The sequence below is a fragment of the Sesamum indicum genome, linkage group LG2 (assembly GCF_026168435.1).
Source record: "Sesamum indicum cultivar Baizhima isolate 11 linkage group LG2, ASM2616843v1, whole genome shotgun sequence".
Classification (NCBI taxonomy): domain Eukaryota; kingdom Viridiplantae; phylum Streptophyta; class Magnoliopsida; order Lamiales; family Pedaliaceae; genus Sesamum; species Sesamum indicum.
In genome coordinates, this window is record NC_142658.1 from 4,616,490 (window position 1) to 4,629,909 (window position 13,420).

General features: G+C 35.2%; 2 protein-coding genes across 2 annotated transcripts; both read left to right on the forward strand.

The window, feature by feature from the left end:
- Nucleotides 1-4,381: 4,381 nt before the first annotated feature.
- Nucleotides 4,382-8,145, forward strand: LOC105179700 (ABC transporter G family member 22). The gene is made up of 11 exons (XM_088876977.1): nt 4,382-4,483; nt 4,733-5,178; nt 5,286-5,374; nt 5,447-5,679; nt 5,772-5,927; nt 6,010-6,193; nt 6,274-6,582; nt 6,677-6,953; nt 7,052-7,332; nt 7,415-7,522; nt 7,628-8,145. Exons 2-11 carry the CDS (start codon nt 4,761-4,763, stop codon nt 7,877-7,879), a joined length of 2,307 nt encoding a protein of 768 aa, XP_088733103.1. The 5' UTR covers nt 4,382-4,483; nt 4,733-4,760; the 3' UTR covers nt 7,880-8,145.
- Nucleotides 8,146-11,466: 3,321 nt separating this feature from the next.
- On the forward strand, nt 11,467-12,647 carry LOC105155434 (uncharacterized). The gene is given in 2 exon segments (XM_011071310.2): nt 11,467-12,607; nt 12,609-12,647. Coding segments are annotated over 2 exon segments (1,077 nt in total). The 5' UTR covers nt 11,467-11,554; the 3' UTR covers nt 12,633-12,647.
- The last annotated feature ends 773 nt before the right edge of the window (nt 12,648-13,420 follow it).

Genomic DNA, 13,420 nt, shown 5'->3' on the forward strand with positions numbered 1-13,420 from the left:
TAAGATGTTTTAATTAAACAATAATTATATGGAGGAAGAGAGTATGAATTAGGCAACTTGAGTCAGGAAAAGATCAACTCTATATTAATTTGTATCGTCAAAGAATTAAGGGTAGTAATTACGTAATCAGTTGTGCGGTCAAAGTTAAAATGGTTTTGGATTAATAGATGATCGTAGGATGTTAGAATAGGATTTACTCCTTCAAATTCATTGTATTTACATGAAGTCCATTTCCCATCTACAGACAAAGCATTGAAGGCGTGGGGTGGGTACAGTCGATGCGTGTGTATTTAATTTTATTACAACCCCCTCTACATTAATATATTACAAGATTTAATATTTAATATATCCACATTTCTTATTGAAATTTAATACCACCCGAAAGTTTTGGTAGTTAATTGACTGGAAGACTTGATTGGGTACGTAGATTTTATAGTTTTAACATTGACTTTTGTCAATCAATCTTCCGATGCTGGAGAATTTTTTTTCCTTTAAAAAAAATTATATATATATATATATATATATAATAAGGACAAATAATGGTCCTCTTAAAAAGTCATCTAACTCTAGAAACTCAAATTGCTGCATTGATTAGATATAATCACGTTTCTAGAAGTAATACATATCCACTTTTGTAGCTATAAGGTTTCATTTTTCATGAGAAAATAATGTAAATAGTAATTTTAGTAGTAGAATTAATGGTGATTAAGGGTCTAATCATATTCAGATTATCTCTAATCTGCTCACTGTTTTAGCCAATTATGAAAATAAATTCTTAGACAAAATTAGAGTATGCATTTTAAAGAATGCTTTATTAATATTTCGGACATGTCTCATAAATACGTTTTATTTCATCAATGTGTAAGCCATCTTTAGTCAGAATTCAGTTTTCGCAACTTAATTGGATGTTCTTGACTTAGAGGGTGTTTGTCGGAATCTATTTAAAAGATTTTATAAGCTCGTACATTTTATAAGATATTATTTTATTTTAAAAATATTTTTATGAATAAAATTAAATTAAAAATCAATGCTTTCGTGCCGTGGTCCATCGTCATAAATTGCATTAAATGAGTGAATTGATAAAAAAGATTTACAAGAAATGAATGAACAAAAGTCGTTTTGCTGCTAAGCTTAATTGATTAAGCACTAGTATTCATTTAATTATTCTTGACCCTTCCCTTTCTTTTTTTCATTTTTTTAAAATAAAAAATATCCATATTTCAATAAATTGAGTAATATATTTATTCGACAGAACATCAAATCTCAATTGATATATCAATGTAACCAAAGATAATAAAATAAATATTAATTTTTAAATATATTAATATTATTAACCAAATCTCGATTTATTATATCGACATATCCTATTGAAATATTAATAGCAAAAAAATAGAATGAAATGCTAAAAAATAAATTTCTAAGTATATTAATGTTATTTATTATTTAGATATTTTTAATATTAATAATTATTTATGACATATAGATAATGTTACTGGTCCAACCACTATTAACCCAATAATTGAATCAATAACACGTGACCCACTTAATTTTTCGAGTCAACTAATAGTCGGGATTGCAAATATTGATTCCTACTTTCTCGTAAATTATTCTTCATATTTTACTATTTTCTTAGGAAAAAAAAAAAGAATAATCATGTTTGGCAAACCACCAAAAACATGGATGAAAAAAGATGTATACGTTTGTGGATGTCATTTCTGGTATGATGATTTGCTTAGTATGCACGAGTTGACCCACAACCCGGATGTCGGTCAATCCCCGGATCCGATCAAATTGACCAGATCCAATTGAGTATGGCCCATTTAATCTGTTTGAAATTGTACGAGAAAAGTAAACCCGATTAACTAAAAAGCTTGGGCAAAATCCATGTTGAAAAGTGAAAAGGTCGTACTTTTCCAGTCAAGGTCCGATCCGGGTTTGAAAATTTTGGGTTGTATAGACCAAGTCGAAAGAATTTCTTGGCAGAGAGATACATACATACATTGTTATACTTTTGGGAGTCGGAATATCTGTGGACTTTGTCTGAATTCCAACGTCCTTTTGTTAGTTTGTATGTCACAACATTGTCCTTTTGACAAAACGAGGATCATTGACATTTTTATATAGTCTGATATGATTTTTGGCCTTTCATTTTGGGATCTGGCTCGTAAATTAAGGTACCTAATCTGCTTTAACTTTTGTCAAAAATCATATTACTGATCATCTGCAGTCATTTTCAGTCAAGGCAAACCATTTGCTAAGAGAATCTTTTATTTTTTTCCCTCCCACACTAACTTAAGCATAAAATTGATTTTAGTTGGGGACACTCTAACAATCTGTTAAGAGTTTTTAGACTTCCAAACACTTTTTGAATCGATTATATGTTAGGGACATCTTAACAAGCGTAACAATCTGTTAGTGTTTTCAGACATCCAAACACTTTTTGAATCTATTACATATTTGGGACATCCTAACAATCTGTTAGTGTTTTCAAGCCCCCCAAACACTTTTTAAATGTATTACATATTGGGGACATCCTAACAAACCTAACAATCTGTTAGTATTTTCAGATCTCCAAACACTTTCTAAATCGATTGTATATTGAGGACATCCTAACAAGACCTAACAATCTGTTAGTATTTTCAGACTTCCAAACACTTTCTGAATTGATTACAAATTCCAAAATCATCTTAACTAAACTCATTTGATCTCCTTTTTCTTTGGAAAATTTCTGGACGGATTAAATTTGGCCAAATCAAACTAATCACAAAGCAAGTGTAATTGATCATTTTTCCTTAACTGTATATTAATATCACGGGCTAGAATTTTCCTTTTTCTTTAGTTTTTTTCCCCGCTGAACGGGATTAGATTGGAATTTTCCGTTTTGATGAAAATGACCATAGATTTGTTAACTACGCGGGTGACCACTTGTTTCTCCATTGATCTGTCTATTCTCTCATTTAAAGACAAAACAGGTTCTGGAACATGAAAAAAGTTATTCGAAATTGAGATTGTCAGATGAGTCCATCTCATAGATGTGTACATTTTCATATTTCAGAACGCCAAAAGATGTCCTACGTACGTTAAATTCATAGAGACAGAGGTGTCTAAACCAACCCTTCTTGCACAATATGCAAGGACACTCCCTAACCTCAAGAACAATGTAGATAAATCAACTCAATCCTTAAACTTTTGAAAAACAGCAACTTGATTCCCTGATGCAGGAGACAGTGTATCGCTTTTCTCTCTCCTCGTTTCTTTAACCCCCTAAACTGTACACATTCTACGTCAAGTGTTTAATCACTCAAGGTTGATCTCTTGTAACATGTGAGATTGATATTAAGCAAAGACTTAAACTTTTCTTATAATTGAAGAGGTCACACTCCATGCTCCAATAGTGACACGCGAATTCCATAATGTGAACGAGTTGTCCAAATACGTGATCAGTTTGTGAACATAGTGCATCCGTTTCAGCCTCACATGCACAAACATACGTCGATTGATGTAATAATTTGATTAGTACTTATATGGTCATTACATGGTGGCGGTTCAATTAATGTTGTTTCCATTGAAGGAAAAGAAAATCGATAGATGTACTATATGACACTGTGTGTCTGCCTCTATTCGTGAAAATGTGCCTTGCCCTTGACACAAAGGCACCCTCATGGTCCTGCAGCCGCTCGTTAACCTGTGTACTAGTGAGACGTTGCGAGCGATAACAAATGACGATGATGCTGATTCATTATCAGGATGTGACTCCATTCAATGAGAGATCAGATTGTGATTCTTCTTAAGTTGATGATCGATCAATTATCAGGACCATGTACGTCGTACCAGTTAGGTACATGTACATGTTCCTGGTGAGTATTTAGGTTTACATTAACATCAAACCACTGCTCACTGAAAACTGCATGAGAATTGTGAACGTTGAGTCTATTCACATGTTTCTTCTTGCATTGATGTCACAGACTATCTTTACGTGAACAGAATCTGAAAGTATTGTTAACTGATCAACAAGGTTGAAAGCCGAATGAACAAAGAAATCAGATAATCAAGGTTGATGATCGAAAGTATGCGTTTGTATTATTGCTTTATAGTTTCGCTTGTCCTTGCAGTATACTATGGTCTGTCTCCGTTCCAAATCTTATTGCATCTTCTATTCCATTTATTACATACACACTGCGTGTACAAATTTATACAACATAAGATGTAATAGAATTTGAAATAGAAAATTCATTTCACTCAAAGCTATAATTTAACAGGAGAAAACGAAAACAAAACTTTCACTGTCCTCGCCTAAAAGCATATGAGTGAAGTCGGTGTTGTCTGGTTGCTCCATTTTGGATGTGTTGCAAGAAAATGAGAAGTCAGGATAGAGTGAACTTTCACTTTCGACATATGGTCCTATATTAACATGGATGTCCTCAAGCTTCGTTCAAGGTGTCAACGTATTCTTCCCTTTGTGTGAGCTACACATTGGTGCAACGTACGTAAAATGCTCTGTTTACTCAACTGTCCTATTACATGCCCTTCTTCGCTTATCTTTTTGCATACCCAAAGAAAACAAAATGCCATCTTTTGCCATAATTTTCAAGTTCTTGGTTATTTGTTGCTTTCTAATTAATGATACTTAAGAAAAGAACTGTAGGTTTTTAATTTGACACGGAAAACAATTTATATGGATGGTGTACTTTGATATTGAATATTTCTTATAGACTTTATTTTCATAATGCAGTTAGCAGTTTGGAGGAGTTACAGCACCGATGGAGAACAAAGTTGCGATTGACTTGTCTGAGAACTTTGCCAAGATTGATGAAGCTGGTCTTTTTGAAAATGCTGCGACAGATTCAACAAGTGCATATTATGTAAAGAACATGGAGCTAGCAGAAAAGGAGGATGATGTAATGACTAGAAAAACTCTAGTAAAGATGAGAAGCTTTGATCTAAATAAGGAATCACAGAAGGAAAAACCTATGCGCAAAACTAAGTCATTCAGTTCTCACCTGTTACTAAATATTGATGAATTGATTAACCGTGTCGCTGGCAGCTTTGAGGGGACGAGTACATTTTTAAGTAATTCCGACAGCGATGATGAAATACGCTTCCTCTCATCCATTTATGAATCGTCATTGCCTCCAGAAAGTGTGACTGATGTTATAACACTAAGAAATCCCAGATCAGGTGAGACATTTCTTGACTTTTTCAGGAAGTTCTGAAACACTTATTGCTGATACAGCGTGTTGCCGTTGATATAAGGCTTACAAGACCTATTGATTTGTGATCATCAGGTGTATCCTCCCCAACTGGTGAGGAGGATTCTGATTCATGCAGTTGGAGGAAAATACAGATTGAGCCTCCATTTCGCATTTATCTGAAGGTAAATCATCATTATCGATCGTCTCACAGAGCGAAAATTGTGCTGATGAGAACTTTATTTCTTCTATCACAGTTTGAAGATGTAAATCACAAAGTAAAGTTGAAGGGAAACAGGAACTCAGGTGTAGAGAAAAGCATACTGCAAGGGGTAAGTGGTTCAGTATGCCCTGGAGAAGTTCTTGCTCTCATGGGACCTTCAGGGGGTGGCAAAACCACTCTACTGAATGTTCTCAGTGGGAGAGTGAAGAATAGTGGAGGAACCATTACTTACAATGATCAGTTATACACGACATCGTTGAAGCACAGGTAAATAGGCAAATCACGTTTTCTTTTTAGCCTGACAATTTAGTTCAAGAACCTGTTTTTGCTGATGGAAATGATTTTATGATGATAAAAAGGATTGGATTTGTCCTGCAAGATGATATTGCGTTTCCTCACCTGACGGTGAGGGAGACGTTAACTTACTCTGCGTTGCTTCGTCTTCCCAACACATTGTCGAGAGAACAGAAGAAAGCAAGGGCAATGAGTGTCATCTCAGAGCTAGGCCTCGAAAGGTACTCTCTTGATAATTTGATACATTTGATAAATACTTTCATCATCATTGATTCAAGTAATCTGAGGTTGCCGCTGTTGTAGGTGCCAAAACACAATGATTGGTGGAACGTTCGTGCGAGGAGTGTCGGGAGGAGAAAGAAAACGAGTATGCATTGGCAATGAAATTCTGCTCAATCCTTCACTTCTTTTCTTGGATGAACCAACGTCTGGCTTGGATTCCACCACAGCCCTTCGTATCATTCAGATGCTCCGTAACATTGCTCAGGTAATTATTCCTCATACCATTTCCATGAGAAAGAAATTCTGATCATCAACATCTATTTTTCCTTTTTCTCCATTTGATAGGCTGGGAAGACAGTGGTGACCACAATACATCAGCCCTCGAGTAGACTATTCAGTAAATTCGACAAGTTAATTCTCTTGAGCAATGGATGCTCATTGTACTTTGGAAAAGCCTCAGAAGCAATGTTGTACTTTTCATCCATCGGCTGCTCTCCGCTTACTGCTATGACTCCAGCAGAGTTCCTGATTGATCTTGCCAATGGTAATATTAAGGACAAGTCCATTCCTTCAGAGCTGGAGGATAAGTTTTTACCTGGAGGTGAATGTTTCGAGTGTAAAGATGGAGGGCCTTCACCTGTTGATGTCCATGAGGTAAAACAAGAAAAACTCTACCACTATAAAAAGATAGTATCTTGCAGTATCACTTCTATTCAAATATTATCATCTGAATGACTTGTTTTTGCAGTATCTTTTGGGGGCTTATGAATTACGAGCTTCTAACATGGAGAAAATACGAATAGGTAGACCTGTTATCATCACTCAGAATAGGCGTAGCGCAGAAGAATGGGGAGCAACTTGGAGTGCACAGTTCTCTATTCTCTTTCAAAGAGGCCTCAAGGAGAGGCGCCACGAGTATTTAAGCACCGTTCGAGTTGTTCAAGTCATATCAACAGCAGTTATTGTGGGATTACTTTGGTGGAATTCAGATGCTTCATCGACCATGAGAGTTCAAGATCAGGCAAGTGTGGTACAGTTTGAAACAGTAAAAACAACATTTTAAGATTTGGATTGAGCAGTTAATATCATTCTAAACTTTTTACCATGGAGTAAATGCAGGCAGGACTACTGTTCTTTATTTCAGTATTTTGGGCCTTCTTTCCAGTTTTTACAGCCATTTTCACATTCCCACAAGAGAGGACAATGTTGGCTAAGGAGAGATCAGTCGGCATGTACAAACTCAGCGCGTATCTTATAGCCAGAAACACCAGTGATCTTCCTTTGGATCTCCTGTTGCCCATTGTATTCCTTACAATCATCTATTTCATGGTCGGACTGAAGCTGACGTTACCTGCCTTTTTCCTAACTCTCCTTTCCATTTTTCTCAGCATTATTGCTGCTCAGGTAAGACAAAAGCATACGTCCACATCTATCACAAACGCCATAATCTCGCTATCAACTCTTTCCATCTGAAACCTTTTTCCAGGGATTAGGACTAGCCATAGGTGCAGCGTTCATGGACGTTAAGAAAGCAACGACATTAGCTTCCATTACTGTCATGGCATTCATGTTATCTGGTGGTTTCTTCATTAAGGTACCATGGATGCATACAATCCTTGAATTCTTTCAACTGATTAATCAGCCTACAAGAATTGATGATAGTATACTTATCAAGTTCTTTTCCATGCATACGGTGCAGAAAGTCCCTCGGTTTATGTCCTGGATTCGGTACGTATCTTTGAACTACCACACATACAGGTTACTTTTGAAAGTTCAGTACAGTTGCGTAGGAGGGCCACCAAGATCAGTAATTTGCGACTCTGCCTTCATCAAGGCAGAAAGGCTTGGCTACGGTGGAACTGAAGCTGCAGCGATTTTGGCGATGATTATAGGGTACCGGATGCTGACCTATATACTCCTCAGAAGAATGAAACTACGGAACGAGGCATAATAACCTCTCATTCAGATACCAAAAGTTGGCAGCTCCACTGATGTTATTTCCATTTCCTCATCTTCCTAAATAATCAGAGTTGGTAACTTTTTCTGCTTCAAAATAATCTATTCAACAGTAATCGGATGCATTGTTCATGAACTACAAGCCAGAAGCAGTTGATCAATGAGCAGACCACATGAATTTCGCTGATTTTCTTTCTTTCCATCAAAGCTGAATAACTTATTGCAACATTAATCAACCTAACCACACCATCAAATTTTACTTGATCATCCTTCGTTTAAATGCATCCTCCACAAGTCCTCTGCCACTAAAATGTATTTTCATGTCAAGAAGTATGTGATAATCAATGATAGATTTTCAGAACTAATTCAAACAAGAGATGAAAGCCAATTGACTTGGGCTTCATGTCATTGCGCTTGTTCTGAAAGCAATCTCTGATTTGAGGTTATAAGAGTTGCTTCATTGTCCTATTTAAGCCCATATATATACGTTGGCCTATTAAAGCTGTCACGTGCTCTTGGTTAAATTATACCGAACTTTTTTAAAATTTGACATAATTATAAATATTTTTTATTTTTTTAAAAATTATCAATATTCCCTAATTTGAACGATCACTTAACATTTAGTTCAATCTATTAACCTCCATTATGTTTTCATTCATTTTTTGTGGTAAACTAATCAAAATACTCTTGTGGACTATAAATTATAATTTTACTATTTCTTTAACTTTTAAAAAAAATATAGTAAAGATGAAATTCACAATTCAATCCCCCATGAAAAAATACATAATTGTATCAAATATCATGTTGGTATTAATAATTTTTTAAAAAAAAATAGTATTAATAATTATGCTAAAGCTTAAGGGAGCGTATAGTAATTATATTACGGGCTTAAAGCTGTGGAAAAGCCCAGAAGCGTAAGCTTTATTTTTATTTCTATCCTAAGTTCACACAATAGTTTATCTAATATCTTTAATTCTACTATTAAACTATCTTGAAGAGGGGGGGGGGGGGGGGGGGGGCTCAAACTTCCAAATGCAAATATTAAAACACTCCAAGAATATGACTTTCCATTCTAGTTCATTATCAGGCTCAAAATTAAAAAATTGAGGTGGATATTAATTAATACTATGACTACACAACGACCATTAATTATTGTTTTTGTAAGTGAGGTTAAAACATTTACTACAATTAAAAATAGTTTTGTCATAGGTAAGACCATAGCGGATGTTAATTAACCGTAACCAAAATTTAAATTTTCAAATTGATTTTGTTTGACTGTGAAAGATTATTATTGATTTACTATAATTTTTAAGTTACGGTGATTTAGAGTATAAGGAATCCTAATTTTTCTTTTTAGTAAAACTCTCATGGTAACGATCCATTTAACGCTGAAAAATAACCCAATTTCCTGAAGATTTTAAATTTTAAAAAATTTCAACAAGTGAATTGACACTACAAGGAGGGATTTTAGCATCCAAGAATGTCAAGACTTGAATGAGATGACCTAATTGCAAGCATATAGTAGTACCCTCATAACATCTCATGAATTAGGGGCCTCCCTACAAAGCCACATCTAGACCAACAACTCCCACATGCAAGAACCCTTAAACCTTTTCATAGTAACAAAAGTGAATTTCAACACATTGAACATGGGGGCCTCTATTGCACATCACATCTTTTCACCTTCCCCAACTGGAAAAATGAGGAATCAAGAAATGGGCACTTTGCTATGACATGTTGTGGGAAATATTAGTTATGATTTGAGGCGTGTAAGATATATATCGGGCGCCTGTCGAGCACGCTGCTGCTGCTTCGTCTTCTTCTTCTTTCTCCTCGTGCGCGTGTGTGTATATATATATATATGTATGTATATCATGGGTGAAAACGACCCAAAACACCCACATGAAATCGTGTTGTCCTCGTGAATTACCAGTGCCCATAAAAGACTTCCCACAACTAATAATTGACCATTCCTTGTTGTCTTTGCAAGAATTTAACTCGTGTGTGAAACTGGAAAAGGGGGAGTGAAAGCTATCATGCAATCACATTGAGTATTTGCCTGGTTAAGAGTAGGAATGATAGCAACAAGAGATTGCTGTAAAACCTAATCCAAACCTATCTCCAGAGAGTTACTCATTAATTATAATGGTTAATTACACTTAAATTCCTTCCGAAAATACAAATTATATATATATTTTCTTTTTTTTTAAAGTTTCAAAATTACACATACATCCTCCAAATATTCTCCATTTACAACTAACTGATTCTGTAAGAATTTGGATGGAAAATACTGATGTCAACCAAAAACAGTTATAAAACTTTTTAATTATACCCCTCGTTCAACATTTTTCCAGTGTAATTAATTGTAGTACATATTGTTCTTGATTTATGATCATTGGATAGAAAGTAACCGTTGATAGAAATATTTGTTTCACCCGTAATAAGTTGTTAATAAGTCAATTGAAGGTAAATATCAATTTTCATTCAATTTTTTTTTTAATATAAGTAAATTCTAACTAATTATGGGATTTATTTGTTAAATAAAAATAAATATTATGAGTACTAAATGTAATTTCTCAAACCATACAGAATTTACGTGTAATTATTCCTATAAAAAGTATAAACATTTCAAAACATATATATAATTATAATTTAGAATCCAAAATGACATTTTGAAGCATTCAATATAAAATTTGAATAAAAATTTAACGAAAGCTAAAAAAAATAGATTAATTAATAGATGGATATTATTATTAAGGATATCAATAATTTTTTAAATAATAATAAAAATAGTATAATTAAATGAAATCAGGGATAGGAAAATTCAGATTGACTTTAGAGTATTTAATTTAGGAATGAATAGGTTGACTTTGAAATGAACGAACGCGGGATTAATTAAGCAATTTGATTAGAGGAATGACGTGAAGTTTGGATTAACTCACATACCACACTGAATTCAAGACCCACATCTTTTTAACCTATAAAAACAATAATTTTGGTAGGAGTTTAATTAATTAATTAATAAAAATGAAGGGAAATTGAGGACACGTAGGGCGAAGGGCACGTGGAATGCACCGTTTCTCCTCAACTTAATACAATTCCTAATCAACTCTTTATTACAATAATTCTTTGTTGATCCCTAGACGAGTCATATGCGCCGCATTTTCCCCACCCCCATTTCCTTTTTCATGGGCTCTGAAGCTATAAATGAAAATTGCATTTTTGTCCTCTATTCTTAAACCACAGGTTCACCGCGGGACAGCTCAATAATTCAAATATATATTTCTTTTCGTATTTAAATTTTGAATATATTAAGTGTGTGAGTGTTAAAAAACAATATATAGAATGGGTAATTTTAAGAGCAGAAACGGGAATGACAAGGAAATGGGCATTGACTAATGAACATCAATCACGCTCACACACACCCAATCAAGGAATGACACATTACCCAAACGTAAAACCCTTTCCCATATATAATTGATTTATGACATCTCTTAACATGCGATCTTGCATCACATGTGAACCCCTTTCTTGGTCCTAACGGCTCGCTAACCGCCCACGCTCTCCCCTCCCCTCTCTCTCCCTAATTACCCCATTTCACTCATTGTTACACTGATCATCACATTTACACACACTAACCACCACCAACCCCCCACCCCACCCTCTATATATGATCACTCCACATGCATCTACATTTGTACAACCATACATCTATATATATTCCCTCCAAGCTATCTTCTTACCTCAACCACACTTCACATTAGTCCAAATTCTTCCCTATCATCCCAACCTCAAAATTTTCTTGATTAAGAATTCCATCTTTGTAAGAAGAATGTTCACTAGTACTGCAACCACTAGTGAGTACTCAATCTTGGAGTGCCCACCAACAATTAGGCCATTGGTCATGGATAGAACCACATCCAAGTGGAAGTACAACAACATTGAGATAGCACCAAATTGTCCTAGATGTGCTTCCACCAATACCAAATTTTGCTACTACAACAACTACAGCCTCTCTCAGCCTCGTTATTTCTGCAAGGGATGCCGGAGGTACTGGACCAAGGGTGGCTCCTTGAGGAATGTCCCGATCGGTGGGGGTTGCCGGAAGAGCCGCCGTGCTAGGGCCACCAAGCAAGTGGGGGGCACGAATTGCACGGCCCCAGCTCTTAGCCCGGTGTGCATGGGGTCCAGTTCTAATGAATCGGAAAGCGGGCTGGATATCGATCTGGCCGCAGTGTTTGCAAAGTATGTGAACCAGAATGGGGAGAATGAGGAGTCATCTTGTAGCCCTGGAGCTAGCAGTGGATCATCTGATCATAATGTGCAGGCGAGCCCGTTGGATTTGGATGGCCAGATGGAAGATATGGCAATGTTTGATCAGTATCAGAAAGGGGCGGTGGATTTAATCAGTGGAGGAGATGATCAGATACAGCAAGTGATTCCTCATGAATTCTCCATGCATGAAGATCATGATCAGTTCAATGGTCAGGATTTTGTGTACCAAGATTACAATGCTTTTGATCAGGTGCAGCAGGGTATAGCACTGGGTGATGAACTCTCAGCAGATATGTTGTGGTCAGAGGGCACAGATTTACCAGGTTTCGAGGATCAACAATCAATGATGCAGCTCCAAGATTCATTTGGGTTTATCACAAATGATGAACAGCTCAGATTTTCTGCAAATCTAGTAAGCGATAATTGGGGATCATTTGATCTGTATGCCTAATGAATTTTTCTCTAGACCTTGATATTTTCTTAACTTACTAATTTTTCTTTTTCTTTTCTTTTTTTTTGGGGTTGGGGGGGGGGGGGGTTCAATTCTTGGGAGTTAAATGTCACATTTCTCTGAAAGAGACTTGTGGCAAAATATAATGATGTCTATATATATATATATATATATATATATATATGAGAAAATAATGAAATTTTGTCCCTTTATTTCAATTTTTGGTGACTATGTAGTGATTGAAATAATTATGGCACATGGGGTTACTAATTGCAATTTATAGGAAGCACGTTTTTCAGTTTTCTTTGTGGATATTTTAGCCTTAGTTTCCACCTAAAATCCGGACTCATTAATAAGCGCATTTGCACCCTAACAGTCTTATTAATAATTCATTGATTAATAAGATTGTTAGGGTGCAAATGCGCTTACTAATGAGTTTGGGTTTTAGGTGAGGGACACTAAGACTAAAATATATCGTTATTATGTAATTAATTATTTTTTTAATTATACTCATCATATACTTAATTTAAATATGACCAAATCAACTCCGAATTAAAACAATTATGGTTCCCTGCTCCCTTTCCCTTTCAGATCTAAGCGAAAAGAAACTAAGGCAAAGTCACAAGAAAGGAAATGAGTTGAAATTCCTTTGTGGGACCAAGTATAGTACTTTACATAGAAATAGAAAAAGTGTTTGATATGATGCAAAAATAAATAAATAATTAATTGATATAATGTTTTTGATTACCTATGCTAAGTTCTCCCTCATTCATGAAAAATTCATCTTATATATCTTTTTATATTTTTGTT